Source organism: Oryctolagus cuniculus, chromosome 9, assembly GCF_051225735.1.
Source record: "Oryctolagus cuniculus isolate XC-2025 breed Fujian yellow rabbit chromosome 9, ASM5122573v1, whole genome shotgun sequence".
In the NCBI taxonomy this organism is placed as follows: domain Eukaryota; kingdom Metazoa; phylum Chordata; class Mammalia; order Lagomorpha; family Leporidae; genus Oryctolagus; species Oryctolagus cuniculus.
In genome coordinates this window covers 107388080-107409299 of record NC_142875.1, presented here as the reverse complement: position 1 = coordinate 107409299, position 21220 = coordinate 107388080, and the positions used below count along the sequence as shown (strand labels likewise).

At 37.8% G+C, this 21220-nt stretch overlaps 1 protein-coding gene and 1 long non-coding RNA gene across 3 annotated transcripts; both read left to right on the top strand.

Moving 5' to 3' along the window:
* The first annotated feature begins 8553 nt into the window (after positions 1-8553).
* On the top strand, positions 8554-13301 carry LOC149124702 (uncharacterized). 2 transcript variants are annotated; one of them, XR_016213766.1, is made up of 3 exons: positions 8554-9007; positions 9407-9526; positions 12264-13301. It is a non-coding gene; the product is annotated as an uncharacterized LOC149124702 (long non-coding RNA). The 2 variants fall into 2 exon arrangements; XR_016213765.1 differs by having other exon boundaries at positions 8555-9007; positions 9404-9526; positions 12264-13295.
* Positions 13302-13349: 48 nt separating this feature from the next.
* On the top strand, positions 13350-19652 carry LOC103349038 (oxidized low-density lipoprotein receptor 1-like). The gene is made up of 5 exons (XM_089304849.1): positions 13350-13559; positions 14339-14410; positions 14838-14989; positions 16553-16659; positions 17981-19652. Exons 1-5 carry the CDS (start codon positions 13478-13480, stop codon positions 18108-18110), a joined length of 543 nt encoding a protein of 180 aa, XP_089160975.1. The 5' UTR covers positions 13350-13477; the 3' UTR covers positions 18111-19652.
* The last annotated feature ends 1568 nt before the right edge of the window (positions 19653-21220 follow it).

The following is a 21220-nucleotide window of genomic DNA, read 5'->3' as shown; positions in this document are numbered from 1 at the left end:
AAAGGGCCATCCTCATTTTGTTCAGTATCCAAATCAACAAACACTGAAAATTTAAATAAACAAAAAGAACATCATCAACACGACCACTACCAACACCAAACGTTAAGATTCTAAATATAATCTCTGTAAAAGAAGTCAACGTTTGGGGCTTAAATAGAAGACGAATTTAATGATTTCTTCTTCTGGGGTTTCATTATTTGTAACCCGAACTGGACGAAGCTGGAAAATATAATGAAGACTTATATTTACCTATATCTATAACTTTTATGTATTTCTCCATTTGTATTATAAAATCAGCCAAACTTGAGTTCATACTGTTGTTTCTTACTGCAATGCTATATTCTACGCTTCCCTTCTTGGTAACTTCTCTCTCTGAAAATGTGAAGCTTCTCTTATACCAGTTGGGATCTAGTTACAAACTGGATCATTCCTGGTCTACATGTGAATCAGTTTCAGAAGCTTTGAGGCTTGCCAGCTGGAGAAGAAAATTGACCACCTGGAATAGCTTTGGGGATTCTTCTGTCTTAACTTAGAATCTCCGGTCAAAGCACCATTTTTGAAAGTTGTCTGTGGAACTCCTGCTTTTCTCTGGGGCTTCAGCCCGGTGTGTCACACATTTGTAACACAGCTAGATTCATTTGCCACAGATCCCACTCAGTCCTGGCTTCTGACATCCTGACAGTTTTGTCCGTGAGTTCTCGTCTGCATGAAAGTACACAAAGCTGGATGTTAAGTTCAGTGGACTGTCCAAAGGCAGGATCTCGGAGGCAACACCCCAGTACGATTCAGAGTAAGTCCTTCACCACGCATGTTTTCCTGTGCCTCCCTTTGTATTTAACAACTTGTACCTTTCCTACCTGCGGACAATCTCTGCTCTGCTCTCTGTCCATATCGTTTTGCCTTTTGCAGAATATCATGCAAATAGAACAACACAATATATATTTTTTAATTTTTAAATTTTTATTTATAAAAAGGGAACAAACTTCCCGTATTTCATATATACAGTTTTAAGAGCATAATGATACTTCCCATTCTTTAATTTAGTTAAGTATATTTAAAATTCATAGTGTTTTTTCATGGATCCCTCACTCATTCTTTTACTTTTTATTATGAAAAACTACAAACATAACATGTATGCATATTAACTACATTTTAAATGTATAATTTAATGGAATTAAGCACATAGCCATGCTGCACAATTACCACGACTATACATTTCCACAGTTTTAAAATCATTCCAGTCAGAAAATCTGAAAATATCTGACATAGCAGGTAAAGTCGCCACCTGCAGTGCCAGCATCCCAGAGGGCACAGGTTTGAATGCTGAGTGCTCCACTTCTGATCCAGCTCTCTGCTAATGTGCTTAATAAAGCAGCAGAGGATAATCCAAGTCCCCGGGCCATTGCAGCCATGTAGGAGACCCTGAAGAAGCTCCCTGTGGCTTTTGGCCTCTGCCTGGCCCAGCCCCAGGCTGTGCAGCCATTTGGGGAATGAAGCACTGGATGGAGAATCTCTCTCTCTCTCTCTTTATCTCTCCCTGTAACTCTGCCTTTCAAGTAAATAAATAAATTTTTGAAAAAAATCCTCCCTAACAACTTCAATTTTCTGTCTATGAATTTTTCAATCTTAGTTATCTTGTGTAACAAATCACACAATATTTGTTCCTTCCTATTTGACTTCCTTCACTTGGCATGATAATGCTCATATTTAGGATATAACAGAATTCCATTCCTGTTTGAGGCTGAATGATATTCCAACGCACATGTGTGTCCTACTTTGTTTATTCTTTTAAAGTGGTGGGAAGTTCCATGGGCACTTAGGTTGTTTCCACCTTTTGGTTATTCTGAATAATGCTGCTGTCAGTGATGGCATGTGAGTACCTCCTTGAGTCCCTGCCGACAGGGTGTATTTGGGAGTATGTATCTAGGAGTAGACTTGTTTGATCTGTGGTAATTTTACCTTTAATATTTTGAAGAATTTGCAAATGGTTTTCGCTAGTCTTGCACCATTTGATATTCCTACCAGAAATGTAAGGGCTGGGGTCTGAATGTGTCCTTCAGAACCTATGAATTGGAAACTTAATTCCTAATGTAACTGGGTTGAGAGCTGGGGCATTGCAAGAGAGGTGTTTAGGTCATGAGGAAATGGATTAACGTCACCTTGAAGAAGGGCTTGTGGGAGTGGATTAAATGTCTCTTACCCATCTGCCTTCTACCATCCCACGGTGGACACCATCCCACCTTGGACTTTTCAGCCTTCAGAACAGAAAGACAAAAATTTCTCTTCATCATAAATTAACCAGTCTCAAATATTCTGATATAGAATCCCAAAATGGACAATGAATGTTCCAATTTCTCTACATTCCTCCTAACATTGTTTTGTTTTTGTTTTAAGTAATTGCTGTCTTGATGAGTGTGAAGTGATATCTATTGTGATTTTCAATTGTTGTGTGCTTACTGAAAAATTTTATATCTTCCTTGAAGAAGTGTGTAAACAAGTTCTCTGTTTTTTAATTGGGTTCTTTGCTTTTTGCTGTTGAATTGTAGGAGTACTTTTTTATCAGATAGATGATTTGAAAATATTTTCTCAAAGCTGGTAATGTGGTATTGTGGATTAAGCCACTGATTACAATGCCAGCCTGCCCCTCTCCAAGCCAGCTCCCTGCTAATGCATCTAGGAAAACGGCAGAAGATGGCCTAGGTGTTTGGGCTCCTGCCACCCACGTAGGAGATCATGCCTGAATAGAGTCCCTGGCTCCTTGCTTTGGCTTGGCCTTGCCCTGGCTGTTGAAACCATTTGTGGAGTGAACCAATGGATGGAAGATTCTCTCTCTCTCTCTCTCTCTCTCTCTCTCTGTAACTCTGGCTTTTAAAAAATAAATAAATCTTCAAATAAAAAATTTTAAAAAATATTTTCTCCCACTGTGTGAATTGTCTTTTCACCCTAATTATTGTGCCCTTCATTGCACAAAAGTTTAAAAATTTAAACAATTTATTTACTTTTAAATGTTTATTTGTTTTAAAGGGAGAGAGAGAGAGAGAGAGAGAGAGAGAGAGAGAGAGAAGAGATTTTCTTTCTTTCTGCTGGTTTACTTCCTAAATGCCCACAATACACAGGGCTGGGCCATGCTGAAGCCAGGAACTGGGAACTCACTTTGCATCTCCCACATGGGCAGCAGGGACTCAAGTACTGTGTCATCACTTGTGCATCGCTCTCACATTGACAAGAAGCTGGAATGGAGAGGAGAGCCGAGACTCAAACCCAAACACTCCATTATGGGACGCAGGTGTGCCAAGCAGTGTCTAAACTCCTATGCCAAATACCCACCCCAGAAGGTTTAAATTTTGATAGAAGTTCTATTTATTTTCTTTTTCTCCTTCCTTTTTTTTTCAACTGTGCTTTTGGTTAATCATTGTGAAATTCAATTTGGTAAAGATTTTTCTAATTTTTTTGTCTAAAATTTTTATAATTGTAGCTCTTATGTTCATGTCTTTTATCTACCTTGAGTTATTTTTTAAATGATGTAAGATAAGGGTCTAACATCATTCTATTAAGTGTGGTTATCAAACATTCTCATTACCATATGTTAAAAATAATCCTTTCACACTGAATTATCTTGGCACCCTTGTTAAAATCAATGAGATCATATAAGTTAGGATATATTTCTGGATTTTTTATTCTATTCCATTTAGTCCAGTATCACACTTTTTTGATTATTATAGCTTTTTTCAACTTTTATTTAATAAATATAAATTTCCAAAGTACAACTTTTGGATTATAGTGGCTTTTCCCCCCATAGCCTCCCTCCCACCGGCAACCATCCCATCTCCCACTCCCTCTCCCATCCCATTCTTCATCGAGATTCATTTTTGGCTGGCGTCTTGGCTCACTAGGCTAATCCTCCACCTGCTGCGCCTGCACTCCAGGTTCTAGTCAGTCACAGTTGGGGCACCAGTTCTGTCCCGGTTGCTCCTCTTCCAGTCCAGCTCTCTGCTCTGGCCCGGGAAAGCAGTAGAGGATGGCCCAAGTCCTTGGGCCCTGCACCCGCACGGGAGACCAGGAAGAAGTACCTGGCTTCTGGCTACGGAGCAGCGCAGCACGCTGGCTGTGGTGGCCATTTGAGGGGTGAATTAACAGAAGGAAGACCTTTCTCTCTGTCTCTCTCTCTCACTGTCTAACTCTGCCTGTCAAAAAACAAAAAATTTCATTTTTAATTATCTTTATACATAGAAGATCAACTTGGTATATACTAAATAAAGATTTCAACAGTTTGCACCCACACAGATACACAAAGTATAAAGTCCTGTTTGAGTAGTAGGTGTACCATTAATTCACATAGTACAACACATTAAGGACAGAGATCCTACTTGGGGAGTAGGTGCACAGTGACTCCCGTTGTTGATTTAACAATTGACACTCTTATTTATGATGTCAGTAATCACCAGAGGCTCTTGTCAAGAGCTGCCAAGGCTATGGAAGCCTCTTGAGTTCACAAACTCCGGTCTTACTTAGACAAGGCCATAGTCAAAGTGGAAGTTCTCTCCTCCCTTCAGAGAAAGGTACCTCCTTCTTTGATGGCCCGTTCTTTCCACTGGGATCTCACTCACAGAGATCTTTCATTTAGGTCATTTTTTTTTTATGCCACAGTGTCTTGGCTTATTATAGCTTTTAATAAGTTTGGAAATCGGAAAGTATGAGAGCTTCATTTTCTTTTTCTTTCTTCCTTTTTCTTTCTTTTGTTTTTGGCTACTCAGAGTCTTAGAGTTTTATATAAATTTCTGGATGAATTGTTCTATTTCAGCAAATGCAAATGTTAGGATTTTGATATATGTATATATGTTATATTGAATCTAGTAATCTAATAATATTGATTATTCTACTCCATAATTATGGGGTACCTTTCCTATGTTTTAATCTCCTTAAGCAATAGTCCTTGCCTTTACATATTTATCATTTTGGTTCAAAGTGTTTAATTTTAATTGGCTTATTCCTACTTTGAATGGATACTAACTTCAATAGTATGCAAAAATTATGTTCCTACTAACTCCTGCTCCCTTAATGCTATGGATGTCACAATCATTTTTTCACAGATTATGTGCTCAGTAACAAATTTCTAAATTTTGTGAGGAGTTTTGTTTTGCAGCACATAGAAAATCTAAAAAGTGAAGTTGTAAACCAATATCACAGTAATACTGGCTTTTATATTTGCTTTATTTACCTTTACAAGAAATATTTATTTCTTCTTAAGACTTTGGCTGTCTTCCCTCCTTTATTTATCCATGAAGCACCACATTAGCATTGCTTATGGATTAGTAATGAACTCCCTTAGCTTTCACTTAGCTGTTCCTCCTTCTTGAAGAGTGGATTTGCCAAGTATATAATCCCCTGCAAAAGGAGACCGTGGACTTTTTCTATTTTTAGCATTTTAGATATATCATTTGGCTGCCTGTGGTCTCTGAGGTTTCTGATAAAAAGTTGGGTGACAATTTTATGAAAAAACCCTATGTAAAATGAGTTGCTTCCTTCTTTCTGTTTTCAAGATCATCCCCTTGACTCTGGCTTTTACCAGTTTGATTCTAGGGGTTCTTTTAAGTATCTACCTATAACTTTTAGTATCTTGGATTTTAGATTAATGTCTTTCACCAAATCTGAAAAGTTTTCTATTTCTTCAAATAATCTCTGAACACCTTTTCTTCTTTTCTTTGCTCTCTGGGATTCCCTTAATGTGTATTATTATCCTCTTAATCTTGATCACACATCTTAGTAAGTATTGTTCACTTTCCTTCCTTCTTTGTCATTGTATTCTTCAGACTCTCTAATCTTAGCAGTCTTATTTTAAAGTTTGTTAGTTGTTTCTTCTGCCTGTTCATATCTACTGTAGAGTCTCTCTACTTAATTTTCCATCCTATTTATTCTACTTTCGGTTCCAGAACTGTTGTTTACGTCATTTTCATATCTTTTCATCTTTTTATTGGTATCAGAAGAACTGAATTTTCCAAGGATCCTGTGCTTTCAACGACTTAGCTCTCCAGGGCAGCACCAGCTTCCAATGCTGGCAGAATCTTCCGTGTGCCCACCAGGTCAGCCACATTGCTTCCTGTAATCACTATTCCCTTTTTATAAGATCCTACCTGTTGAAATTCTTCCATTTGCACTTCAAATGTCCCTGGAGCCACTAACAAAGTGTCAATCACTTTTTTTTTTTTATTTTTGTCACTAAAGAAAGGAAAGAGACCTCTGCAGCAGAATTGGTAGCAAGCCAGGTCGTCCTGATTTCTTGTCAGCAAAGCTGCACTGAAGGAAGTTTTATCAGGAGCTGGCTTGACCCAGGAGAAAGCCATTTCACAAAACTGAAATTAAATGGGAGATGTGACACAAAGGGCCTGAACCTTTCCCCAGCCCACCCTGGAACCAAATTACCCACCACGACCATGGCCTCTGTCACCCCTCATGGTGCCCTCCTTACATGGAAGAATGGAGGCCACACCAACTGCCCATGTCCTTTGAGAAGCAGACAACTGGGAAGAGTTTCCTTTAAAACACAATAAAACAATAAAATATAATAAAACAAAATAATTGGGGCTGGCACTGTGGCTCACTTGGGTAATTTTCCACCTGTGGCACAGGCATCCCATATGGGCGCTGGTTCTAGTCCCGGCTGCTCCTCTTCCAGTCCAGCTCTCCTGTGCCCAGGAAGGCAGTGGAGGATGGCCCAAGTGCTTGGGCACCTGCACCCACATGAGAGACCAGGAGGAAGCACCTGGCTCCTGACTTTGGATCAGCATAGCTCCGGCCATAGCAGCCATTTGGGGGGTGAACCAATGGAAGGAAGACCTTTGTCTCTGTCTCTCTCTCTCTCTCACTGTCTAACTCTACCTGTCAAATAAATTTAAAAAAATAAAAAAGAAAAATAAAAAAGAAAATAATTATAAAACAATGAATAACACGGTGCCTAACAAGGAAGCAAACCTTAATAATATTTGTTTCTCCCTTAATATCTCCACTTGCAGAATGGCCAATGTCAACAATTTTCTCATAAAATTAATAAGCAATTTATTAATTGTTGCTTTTCATCTTCTTTCTTCTTTTACTTTTTTATATTGTATTTTAAGTGCCTATTAGCATGCAATTTGCATTTTACTCCTAAACTACAAATCATAAAGAACTAGCCTTCTAACTCATTCTTTATTCCCTCTTTAAAATGTATATAACTACCCAAGTGGAGAGGTGGTTAACCTTATCATGAATAAAATCATTTCATTCAAATGAAATGGATTTGTCTACAGATGGGTAATGTAGAATAATGTAGACATCATGTTATTTTTTGTATTTTCTTATTATAAGTGATCATTAAGTATTGATTATTGATACTTTTTCCTCCTTGTTATCAATGGTTATCTGAATCTGACTTAACATTTTTTAATTACCCAAAAATTTTTATTTATTTATTTAGTTAGTTAGTTGAACTTCAGAGTTACAGAGAGAAAGGGGGAAAGAGACCTTCCATCGCTGATTCACTATCCAAATGGAAGTAAAGGCCAGGGCCAGGCCAAAGTCAGGAGCCAGGAGATTCATCGTGTAGGTACAGGAGCCCAAACAGTTGGACCATCCTCTGTTGTCTCCCAGACCATCAACAGGCAGTTGGGTTGGAAGTGGATCAACCAGGACGTGAACAGGCTCTCTTAAGGGATGCCAACATTGCAGGCAACAGCTTTACCTAATACTCCACAACACTGACCCCCAGAAACTTCATATTTTTAATTTAGCTTTCTGACTCTGTGCTTATAGCTTCAAAACATTCACGGTGATTTTCTGCTCCTTAAAAAGAAAGGCATGCTTGATCCCATCGCACACACATTTAGCGCACATGGAGCCACCACAGGCCCTGCATCTTCAAAACAATCAAATCAGAGTTTAAAATTTTGAGTCAGATCAAAAAGTGAAAAGAAAAAAATCAGTTGCAATATAAGCAGAAAACCGATAATTCATATTTTAAAAATTAAGACTCCTCTCACATCTGACACTATGGAAACTTTTTGGTATATTGCAAAGTTATAATCTTTTATAATCAATCAGGGTTTTTTTCATACATGAAAACATAAGATAGGATATATTTTTAGGATTTCTTGTAAGACTTTTGAACTATACATGGAAGGATGGGAAATTGCCCTTATCTGAAGTATCTCATGTGGTTTCAGCCAGACTAGCTCAAACACGAATTAACTTCTCTGAGGTTATAACCCCAATGAGAAAGCCATATATCTATTTTTGTTTGGATGCAATATCTATTTCTATTCACTATAAATATTGAACTTTGCTTATATGTATAAAATAAATAATAAAGATAGGTTTTTTTTGTGGTTGCCCAGTCATATTTCTATAAATAGAACTCACCCTTAATTGAAAAAAAAGGTTGGGGGGGGAGTCATCAAGAAACCTAAGCCTACCTGTCATTGTATGGATAGATTTTAACATGTGATTTCTACCTTTGATTAACAAATTATCTGCTATTTCCAATATTATTCATTTTTTTGTTCTTCTGGAAAATAATTCCTTGTTTTCTGCATGTCTATGTTTTCCTACACTATACTAATTCATGGAAATTTTCCCTCTAGATCTTTTGATTATAATTTTTTGAAGACAGGAGATTTTCTTAATTAATTTTTTAAATTTCCAGCAAAATAAAGGGTACTTGTACAAGCCAGCTGCTCTTAGAAAGCTTGCACATAATTTAGCTAAATAGTGACAATTTTAGCTTTTGTAAGACTGTTAGAAATATGTTTCAGCTATAAATTCACATTTCCTCTGTGGTTTGTACTGTACAACTGAAAGTCACTGCCTCACATTGGGTTGGCTCTGGACTTTTATCCACTCTAGGAGCATAGTAGGTGGAAATATCACCTCATTCACCTGCCAACACCGTCACAGGCTCTTCTTCACCACTGGAAAAAGAAGTCAAAAACAATTCTCATAATGTCAGATGCTCCAGACTGTGAACAACCTCCAGGTATGTTTTTAATCCGAATGTCCTAAGGCTTTTTAATGAAAGTAAAATTTTACTTAATTGTCTTTGTCATCTTTGCTAGTTATGATTTTAATAGAGGTCTATCTAAAAATATTTCTTAGAAATATCTGAGAGTGCCTTTAATACAATTAACACCAACTAATCTATTCCCTGGCTATTCAAAAAGTAAATTTAATCAGCTTAAATCATTTTAGGAGGGCTAAATGGGCTACTGGGTTGAAATGTGATTTTCTGATTTATCTTCCACTATTGTATTTGTACTATATTTCAAAAGATCTTTCAAAATAAGAATGTTAGACATAATTTTAATCTCATTTGTTTTATATTAATTATGTATTCAATTTTTATGTTGGCTTAATTATATATGTTCTATGCTAGAAGAAATTGCAGACAAGACAGAGACAATTCCTATCGTGGAGCTGGAGCCAAAGTCGGATCTTCCCCTCCCTCCCCCTCCAGAGGATGAATGGATCCCAATTCCTAATACCACCAATGTGAATGGTAAAATATATTATATATAGATATATGTATATATATAAGATTTTATTAGCTTGCAGTATTTCTTTTTGAGTAGTAAGGTTCATTTTGTTATTTTACTATTTTCAAGTTACTACTATTAGGAATTTTTGTATTTAGACAAAATATAAAGATTAGAATATTTTATTTTTTAAGATTTATTTATTTATTAAATATTTATTTGTTTATTTGAAAGTAAGAGTTACACAGAGAGAGGAGAGGCAGAGAGAGACAGTGAGGTCTTCCATCCAATGGTTCACTCCACAAATGGCCGCAATGGCCAGAGCTGTGCCAATTCGAAGCAAGGAGCCAGGAGCTTCCTCTGGGTCTCCCACATGGGTGCAGGGGCCCAAGGACTTGGGCCATCTTCTACTGCTTCCCAGGCCATAGCAGAGAGCTGGATCAGAGGTGGAGCAACCGGGTCTCCAACCTGTGGCCCTAAGGATTTTCGGCACTTCAGGCCAGGGCGTTAACCCACTGTGCCACAGCACCAGCCCCTATTTATTTATTTAAAAGGCAAAATGATTGAGAGAAGGAAAAACAGAGAGATTTTTCATCTCCTAGTTTACTTCCTGAATGACCCCAATGGCCAGAGCTGGGCCAAACAGAAGCCAGGAGTGTAAAACTCCATCTAGGTCTTCTACGAGGATGGCACAGTCCAAATTTTTAGGTCATCAATGTGCTGCTTTCCCAGGCACATAAGCAGGAAGATGGATCAGAAGCGGAGCAACCAGGACTCCAATATGAGCTGCCAGCTTCACAAATGGCAGCTTGACTCACTGCACCACAACACCAGCCTCAGTGTATTATTTCCAAACATATGGAAGTACAACAAAGGGAAATGTTTGAAAATTTCACATAGAAAAGAAACATTTAAAAATAAGGAAGGCCAGCGCTGCAGCACAATAGGCTAATCCTCTGCCTGCGGCGCCGCCACACCGGGTTCTAGTCCCGGTTGGGGCGCCGGATTCTGTCCTGGTTGCCCCTCTTCCAGGCCAGCTCTCTGCTGTGGCCAGGGAGTGCAGTGGAGGATGGCCCAGGTGCTTGGGCCCTGCACCCCATGGGAGACCAGGAGAAGCACCTGGCTCCTGCCTTCGGATCAGCGCAGTGCACCGGCTGCGGTGGCCATTGGAGGATGAACCGACAGCAAAAGGAAGACCTGTCTCTCTCTCTCACTGTCCACTCTGCCTGTCAAAAAATAAATAAATAAGGAAGAAGCCATTTGTCTAAATTTAGACTTGTTTCCTTATACAAAAAATCAGAATTTTAAGCAAGATGATCAAGGTTTAAAATTCAGCAAATTTGTAAAAATCGAAAAAAAATCAAGAGCACTACTACATGTTTGCTTCCTTTTGATCACAAACAATATCATCTAGTTAGAGCAGGGTTTCTTAACTTCAGTATTGTGACATTGGCATGAATAACTCTTTGTTATGGAAGGCTTTTCTGTAATTACACTATGTTCAAGATTACTCCCTGATTTCTGACCATTAGATACCAGTAGCATCAGCCCCCTCAGCTATGATATGAAAAATGTCCAGATATTTACAGCAGTGAGCTGGGCTGCAAAAATTTTCCATAGTTGATAATCACTGATTGCCTATTAACCCCACTGACTCCTCACATTCCCTCCCCCAGAAGGATGGACCCTAACTTCTGTTAGGGAAACTGGGCAGTGACTGATGACCATTCTAGCTACCTCATACTGAAAAGGGGTAGAACTGGGAATTGCAGTCAAGACCGGTTCCAGCAGGTAGATTCTACGGGGGGACGCAGTGCCAGCTTGCAGAAACTGCTTCCATCTGAGGTTTCATGTGCATAGCCATCTAGAATTTCACTGTATTTTTTTTTTTATTTAGGAACCAGTATTGTGGCACAGAGGGTAAAGTTTCTGCTTGAGAAGTGGGCATCCGACATGGGCACCAGTTCATGTCCCAGCTGCTCCACTTCTGATCCAGCTCCCTGCTAATGGCCTGGGAAAAGCAGTATGGCCCAAGTGTTTGGGTCACTGCACACATGGTTGAAGCTCCTGGCTCCTGGCTTCAGCCTAGCTCAACCCTGGCCATTGTGGCCATCTGGGAGGTGAGCCAGCAGATAGAATACTCTCTCCCCACAGACAGTTGGACCATTTTCTACTGCTTTTCCAAGGCCATTAGCAGGGAACTGGATCAGAAGTGGAGCAGCCAGGTCACAAACTGGTGCCAATGTGCGATGCCATCATCACAGGGACACGAACCCATAGAGGATGCTTGCTTTACCTGTTATACCACAATGTAGGCCATACACTTCTTATTTTTTTTTAAAAAAATGTATTGATCTGAGAGGTAGAGAGAGAGGCTCCCATTTGCTTATTCACTTCTCAAAAGCCAGGAGTCAGGAGCTCAGTCCAAGTCTTCCATGTAGCTACCAGGAACCTAAACACTTGAACCATCACACTGCCTTCCAGGGTGTATATCAGCAGGAAGCTGAAATCAGGAGCCAGAACCAGGACTCCAGTATAGGATGCAGGTGTCTCAAGTGACATCTTAATGACCAGGCCAAATGCCCACTCCTACACAAAATTAAATCATTTTATTTTTTCTCATTCAGTAATTCACCACTGAACATTATCTTTCAGAAAATTTCAGATATTTTGAGAAGCATATGGGATGGAAAATATTAATATTGATCTTTCAAGTAGCAGGAATTCACATTTCTGATGAGCATTCTTTCTGCTTCTCAGCTTCTTTTTCACGGTGTCTACATGCAATTACTCCTGTGATCCTGGGAGTTCTCAGCCTGCTCCTCTTGGGATTGTGTGGATTCTTTGGATATCAGTGTAAGTCTGATCAACTGAGTAAAAATAAGGCATGATTCTTTGTCAGGTTATCATATTTATTTAAACATTGCAGATATTATTTTATGATAGCTGTCTTATTTCCACAATTAATAGAGAACAGGAAACAAACAGTAACATGTAACTCACAGCTTTTTCCTAGATGAACTTGACCTTGTGGGCTATTAGTAATCACAGATTTTACCAAGGGAAGTTATAGATTTTTAATTTATATAGATAATATTGAAAATAATTAGTAATTATTATTATTTTAGAAGTTACAGGTTATTAAGAAATTTAGCTTGACAAATTTACTTTGACAATAGAAAATAATTTATAAGTGATTCAAGCAGTCCATGCCTCCAGCAACATTTTAATGTATAAATAGTAGTTTTTAGTGATAAAATCAGTTTGAAACTCAAAATTCTAGAACTTTAAATATTAAGTTACATTATATACATAAAAATCAGTGAATCGGTTATGATGCCAACAGATTTTTTGGGAGACTTGCTTTCTGTTGTTTGTTTTATTAAGTTAAATCCAATTTTTTTAAAGATTTAATTATTTATTTGAGAGGTAGAGTTAAAGACAGAGAAAAGGAGAGAGATAGAGAGAGGTCTTTCATTAGCTGGTTCATTCCCCAAATGGCCGCAACAACTGGAGCTGTGCCAATCCAAAGCCAGTAACCAGGAGCTTCCTCCAGGACTCCCACACAGCTGCAGGAGCTCAAGCACTTGAGCCATCTTCCACTGCTCCCCTGGGCCATCAGCAGAGAGTTGGATCAGAAGAGGAGCAGCCAGGACACAAACCAGAGTCCATATGGGATACTGGCATCACAGACAGAGACTTAACCTAGTATGCCACAGTGCTGGCTCCAGAACTCAGTCTTATAAGAAATTGAGATGACACTTTCATTTCAGAAACAGATTTATTTTAGGGATAATAGTGGGTACATTAAGGCATTCTTAATCAAGTATCTTTTTATAGTTTTGCAAAGTTCTTCTAAAGAAAACAATTATAAAAATTAAACTTAATAATCTTCAAACTACTTGATTAATAGTTGAGCATTATTACGTCCGTGTTGTGAATTCTTGTTCTTAGACGTTCAGGCCTCAGAGAGCATGATGCAGAGCCTTAACCAATGGATTCAAAACAATGAAGAAAAATTTCTTCAGATCCAAAATGTTGTTGACCAAAATAAAGGTAATATTAGAGTTGGTATGCACCATCTTTACAGATTGCTGGATTGTTTTCTTGTAGCAGTTCTAATAGGTATCATTACACAATATAGCAACATGATAGCAACATGATAGCTTTTGCCACTTTTAGTTCCTCATGTTTTCTTCTCAAAACAAGTCTCACAATGATCAGATGTAGTTCCCAAGTCAATTTGCACATTCACTCACTTATTAATTCACATTTATTCAAAGCATACCGCATGCCAAACACTAGGTCGATAATCAATGCAGGTGTCTCAAATACAATGTTTACTTTATCCTTTGGAGTCTTACAGAAAGACATAGAAATAAAACAAAGGTCAGGTGTGTAAGAAGAGTAGGTGCAAGATGTTCTGAAAGATGGTGTTTTCATAGTTCCTAAATTCCTCCTTAAGGAGACAAATTTAACATACCTGAGCAACCATACATCTCCTTTATGCTAATTAAATTCTAACGTGAGGATCGTCTGCATTCATGAAAAGTGTTTGACAAAGACCTTGCACTGAAGTGTCTGCTTTTAAATCAACCTTTCTGGAGTCCTTTACCTTTAGTCCTTTAATCAGGGTAAAAGGTGTGATTCTAAGTTACCAATCACATCTTTTCAGGCAGAAATCAAACTAATGTAGTTAAGGAAAGGGACTGGAATAAAATTATTTGTGTATTTCAATATTTTAATCATGTGATAGCATATGATTTTTGAAAAACTACAAAAAGCAAGTACAATGTACATCCTCATCTAGTGTTAAGTCTTATTGTCCCCCACAGAAACCCTAGAGGGGCTCCAAACCCAGAACATGCTTCTCATGGACATTCTACAAGAGCTCAGATGGAAAGAAGGTAATTCGGAAGTGAGATAATTCTGACCTGGTGGTGGTTCTTGGGATCAGTTATTCTTCACATACTTTATAACTCTCTTTAGATGAGCAGAAAATACATAAGCACCTTACAATCTGCGATATCTATATGTCTATATAATTTTAAAGCATTCTTATTACAAATGATCATGGTACAATGTCAAAATTTTGGTGATTGAAATGCATGCCTTTTATATATATCACATTAACCCCTTCATTATTCCATCTAACACCCTTTATTGTCTATTGCTCCTTTCTGCATCTTTATTTTTGTTTTCATTCAATTATGTTAACTTTCAGTTAAGGGACAGGATTAAAGAGGGAACCCATATCAAAACTTGATGGTGGGGTCAAAATTGCAGGTGTGTGTGGTTCAGTGGGCTCTGGGTTATAAGCATTTTCTTTCTTAGCAAACAGACCTGGACCTTCTGTAAACCACTGGATACAGCACAGAGACCACTGCTACAACCAAACCACGGAAACAGTTTCTTGGTTCCAATGTCCTTATCTTTGCAGCACTGTGAATGCTACGTTTTTAAAGACAGAAAGGAGCACATTGATGGTGAGGTTGAATTTCATTCTTTCCTTCTGAATATTGATTTATCTATATAAATATATATCCTTTATGTATAAATATATATCATATATGTCTATATGTGTGTACACACACATACACACACACACAAAGGATCAGTCACAGGAAGAACTCACCTGCAACTCTAAAACAAGGGAAAGGGAGACTTTTTTTTTTAAGATTTATTTTATTTATTTGAAAGACAGAATTACAGAAAGGTAGAGAGAGACACAGAGAGAGGTCTTCCATCTGCTGGTTCACTCCCCAGATGGCCACAATAGCTGGAGCTGTGCCAATCCAAAGCTAGGAGCCAGGAGCTTCTTCCAGGTCTCCCACACAGGTGCAGGGGCCCAAGGACTTGGGCCATCTTCTACTTCTACCCAGGCCATAGCAGAGAGCTGGATCGGAAGTGGAACAGCCAGGACTAGAACCGGTGCCCATATGGGATGCCTGTGCTTCAGGCCAGGGCTATAACCGCTGTGCCACAGTGCCAGCCCCCGAAAGGTAGACTTTTGCTTTGTGCTGTGATGATCTTTCCCTGAGAGTTCCGCTATGCACGGCTTTCTCTTCCTATAAACGCCAAGCAAGCCCTCAGGTGGGGCATTTACATTCACCATCCAGTCTGTATTTAGTGTCCTCTCAGATATGACCATCGCTAATACCCCATGTCCTCAACTACTTACCAGTTACCAATTCCTTAATGAGGCCTGGCCTAACACCCTGGCTAATATTGGCACCCATGTGTCGGTGTCCCCGAGACACCCTCCATGGTACTCTCCACCCTGCTTGAATTTTTCATAGCATGTATCCCATTCTTACATACTACTTATTTAACATATATGTTGTTTGTATTTATCCGCCTGAATACCTCAGAAGCAGAGATTTTTGTCATTTTTGTTCAGTGATATATCTCAAGCTCAAAACAGGGGCACAGAGCTCAATAATAGGTAAAGTGAGTTTTACAAAGAATGTGATTCATGGAGAGTGTTTGGCACAGCAGTTAAATTGCTGCTTGGGATGCCCATATCCCATATCAGAGAGTTTGATTCCAGTGCTGGCTTCCCTGCTTCTGATCCAGCTCCTTGCCTGTGCCTATCGTGGGGGGGCAGCAGGTGATGGCCCAAGTACTTTGGTCCCTGCCACAGTGTGGAAGACCTGGATAGAATTCCTGGCTCCTGGCTTCATCTTGGCCATTGTGGTTATTGTGGATGTTTGGGGAGTGAAGGATCTCTCTCTGCCTGTCTCTCTCTCTCTCTCTTTCAAATGAAATGAAAATTAACATTTACAAAATCAGTCACATTGTGGCATAGTGTCGTCTTGAACATCAAACTTTATGTTACTTCTCTCATTTTTATATTTAATTCATAGTTCACAAAATGCAGAGTTTGAAATGGAGAATTGTTTTTATGTTTCATTTGTTAGTGGGTCTATATAGACTTCATCACTTTTATGATTTTGTTCCTTCTCACTTCACACAAGTCCCATAATTTTTGTCTGTTATGCACTTTTACTATTAAGTAATCATCTTTAGTGTCTTATGTCTTCATGCAGAACATCATGCCATTACTTTCGGTGAGTCATGCTTGGCTTGGCCTGTCTTACAAGCAGGAGGCCAACGAATGGAAATGGGAAGATGGCTCTACTGCTTCTCCTGATCTGTGAGTTTCTAATGCATGGCCCAATCCCACGGTCCTTTCACAGTCTCTCAATGTATTTTGCTGAATGTGCTGGGGAGGAAAAATAGAGAAGATTCTTGAGGACAAGATTTAGGTCATTTTATTATTTGCATTGCTATCTTATGCTGTCAGCAATTTTATAAATCATAAATTCACATAGATATGTTATAATCCATGTAAAATGCATCTATGATTAGATTATTTGATTACAATTTTTTTAACTTTTATTTAATGAATATAAATTTCCAAAGTACATCTTATGGATTACAATGGCTTCCCCCCCATAACGTCCCTCCCACCCGCAACCCTCCCCTTTCCTTCTACCTCTCCCCTTCCATTCACATCAAGATTCATTTTCAGTTCTCTTTATATACAGAAGATCAGTTTAGCATATATTAAGTGAAGATTTCAACAGTTTGCACCCACATAGAAACACAAAGTGAAAAATACTGTTTGAGTACTAGTTATAGCTTTAAATCACAATGTACAGCACATTAAGGACAGAGATCCTACATGAGGAGTAAGTGCACAGTGACTCCTGTTGTTGACTTAACAAATTGACACTCTTGTTTATGGCCTCAGTAATCACCCTAGGCTCTTGTCATGAGCTGCCAAGGCTATGGAAGCCCCCTGAGTTCACCAACTCTGATCATATTTAGACAAGGTCATAGTCAAGGTGGAAGTTATCTCCTTTTTTGACGATCAATATATGGAGTAAATATGATTTGAAGTTTAGGATATCTGTCATTTTTCTTGAGAAGAAATATAAACTATTATTCTTCACTCAAAACATGTAGACCTTTTTTTGTAAAAAGTGCCTGTTATTAAATTTCCCTCCAGAGTCACTCCATTAGACGTGTATATAATATTCTAAATTTCATTTCACCTTTGTATTTAAAGCAATCCATTTACAGGTGAAATAGACATCTTCCCTTGTAAGCTTCCATGCAGAGATGAAGGGCATCTCTCATACCAATCTGTAATTAAACCTACGTTTACAATTGGATCCTGTGTCCCACCTTTTTTGCTATTGCTGTAATTTTTCAACTAGACAATTCCCTTCCTCTGTATACAAGTACGTTTCCCCACCTTTGGATTGTTATCACAATTTTATATAGTTTGTTATTTTCATATATGCCTGTTACATCTCTTTTATAAATATATGAGGTTTTTTTTTTTTTTTTAAAGACAGGCTAGGGTTACAGACTTGTGTTCCCCACAGCATCTCAGAGTAAGAACTTGGGTAAATATGACATCATTGGATCAAACTGAATGTGACCAGTGCCTCTTTGTTGTGTTCTAAATTTCTCAGGGGTTTACCAGAACCAAGTGTGGAGTACCAGGGGAAATGTGCATATCTGAAAGCGGACACCATTGGTGCTGATGACTGCAACACAACCTCTTCATGCATATGTGAGAAAGCAATTTGCTGACAGCCAGAAGAAGTTTAGGAAAAAGCCATGAGGCTCACATCTAAAAAATATTCCCAATTCATGATCCACCTGCCTGTATTGTTGTTATTATTTCATAAAATATATAAATCTTTATTTTCCATGACAGATGCTGGTAACTGATTTTGTGATATCTGTTAGATAGAGATAGGGAATAGTATTATAGGGAAAACAGACAGGGTAGCCTAGAAAACTTAGAAATTTCATAACCTCATTGATTTTGTGAGAAATAATTAATTGAACTAATAAACTTATCATTTGTTGTGAGTACTTAGACTTCTTGGATGGATATTCTTTATACTTCAAAATATTTTTGTTTAGAATGGTGACACTGAAAATAGAGAAAATCTAATAAAAATTTAAGTGTTAAATGACAAAGACATCAATATTAATAAAAACAGAAAATAATAAAAAATAAAATTTACTTAAGACAAATTTCTGAAGTCACCCATCTTACCAGGTTCTTGAAGAAGTTTTTCTAGGACATTGCAAATACATCAAGTTTATCCACATCTCCAATTCCCTGCTTCACATAGCAGGGAAAATGGTTGATATCTTTCCTTCAGAGGCTGCTTTTGATATGTTTTGGATCCTTTTTCCCATTGTTTAAATTTTTATTCAGTTAATGACCTCTCTCACATACAGGCATCCACTTCCATTCAAAAGTCCGTTATCTGTAAGACTGGAATAGATCCATATATTGCCATCCATCACCTTAAATGCACATCTTCATCTAAGACCTTCACCTCCAGAAGTTTCTTCAGAGAAACTGTATTTGAGCACAGAAGTACTCTGATGTATACCTCTCACTTTCCAAGCACTTGTCAGAATACTGTTAATTGCCTTCTTTTTTCCCTCTCACTGTGACTGTTTGTGTTTACGACAGTAATGACTCACTTGCTAGTCACTGAGTCATTCATTTTTAGTATTTTTTAATGTATCTGTCTCTGTTTTAGCAGTAAGTACAATTTTTAAATCCAATCTATTTCAAGTGTTATGTTACTTGGTCAACCGCATTTTACAGACTACTATTCTGTTCTTCTTGACAATTATTATTGTTATTTTGGACACACAGCATTATTTTGAACTCTATAGTTTTGTTCATCCTTGGCTTTCTTATTATCACTCTTGACCTGTATTCTTAGTTTTCTGTTGTAGATTTTTCTTGAAATTTTTCCCAATATTTTTCAGCATGAGGGTTTCACATGTGAGTCTCAGTTTCCTAACTCATGAGATTGGGATTAGAATAGTAACTCAGAGTTGTTTGAAGATTAAATAAAACCGTATGTCTGAAGCATTTAAAGAATACTCAAAATGTCACAGTAAGTGTTTTAGTTTGGTGACAACTATTGCTTTAGATAGGCAGGAAAAAATGTAAACACCCTATAATCTGTGAACGCTCTATAATTTTAAAGAATTCTTATTTCAGATGATCAAGTTGCAATGTAGAAATTTTGGTAATTGAAACGCATGCCATTTATACATAACACATAACATCTTCTCTTTTTAATATAACTTCCTTTTAGCCTCTACTGCTCATTTGTGCTTTTTTTCATTCAATTGTTATTAGCTTACAGTAAAGGGAGGAATTAAATAGGAACCTACAATCAAAACTGTGGGAAGGGGATGATTGATGGTAGAATAACACTGATGAATGGATTTTGAAATAATTTTCATAGGTTTTAATTTAAAGAGAGATGGAGATATTCACCAGCAAGATGTTCTCTGGCAACTTTTTGGTATGGTAATAATGTGGTAAGGCATATCATGAAGAACTGCATGTGGAAGTAGAAGAATGTTCACTCTCATATAAACTCTTGGAAGTCCAGTTAACTCATCTTAACTTTGCTTTTGGAAAAAAAAAAAAAAACTTAAAGACTTCTTTTATCAGATTAACCGAAAGTTCAGGAACAGATAAGTATTAAATGTTGCCAAACTGTAATACTTGACAGTTGTGTCTTAGGTATAAACATGTTTATTAATTAACTACTGCTCCTTTCATTCTGTTGTTCCTTTGCTGTTCAGAGTTTTGCAGTTCCATGCAGTCCCACTTGTCTAATTTTACTTTTGTGGGGACTTAACCCAAAGAGATTTATAGATTCAAATCATTCTATATCAAAACCATAATGGAACTTTTTAGAGATAGCAAATCCTAGAATTCACATGGAAACACAAAACCCCCAAATATGGTACAGGAAGAACAAAGCTAGAGTCATCACACTTCTTGGTTCCAAAATATGTTCCAAAGCTATAATAATTAAAACAGTATGGTACTGGCATAAGAACAGACACACCAATCAATGGGACAAAATAGAGAACCCAGAATAAACTCTCAGGATCAATTGATATATAACAAGTATACAGAGAACATGCCTGGGAAACAAGTTTCTTTGACAAATGGTGTTGGGCTATTTCTATGCAATAGAAGAGATTGGACCTCTATCTTATACTGGACACCAAATTAATTCAAAAGAGATTAAAGATTCATTGAATGTAAAACTTTTAAATTTAATTCCTAGAAGAAATCATATGGGAAAGCTTCCATTTTAGAAACACTGTATAGACGCATCCTATTTTCTTTGTTGTGTTAATTATTTTTTATTTTAATTTTAAATTTTTAGCTAGGACATAATATTGTACATATTTATGGGATACAGTCTAATATATCCATACACATATGTGATGTATAGTGATCAAATCAGGGTAATTAGTATTCCTATCTCCTTAAACATTTATAATTTCCTTACAAACATAATTGAGAAGTGGAAATGTACTAACAGATTTATAAAACATACTATACTCTTTATCTATTTCTTTTTATCTGAGTTAGAAGTGAAAGTAATTTAGGGGGGAATAACAGGAAAAGCTGCCACCTGCAATGTCAACATCTCATATGGGTGTTGGTTCAAGTCCCAGCTGCTCCACTTCTGATACAACTCCCAATAAAGGCCTGAGGAAAGCAACGGAATATGGCCTACGTGCTTCAGAACCTGCCACCCATGTGGGAGACTTGGATTAAGCTCTGGGTAAGCCCGGCCCAGCTCTGGCTGTTATACCCGTTTGGGGAGTAAACCAGTGTCTCCCCCACTCTC

Bases quoted from the DNA above. Each gene is read 5' to 3' on its own strand.
- LOC103349038 (XM_089304849.1), top strand. From the start codon at position 13,478: ATGATGCAGAGCCTTAACCAATGGATTCAAAACAATGAAGAAAAATTT. The intron at 13,560-14,338 runs GTAATATTAGAG...TGTCCCCCACAG, and splicing joins TGTTGTTGACCAAAATAAAG to AAACCCTAGAGGGGCTCCAA. The intron at 14,411-14,837 runs GTAATTCGGAAG...TTTCTTTCTTAG, and splicing joins AGAGCTCAGATGGAAAGAAG to CAAACAGACCTGGACCTTCT.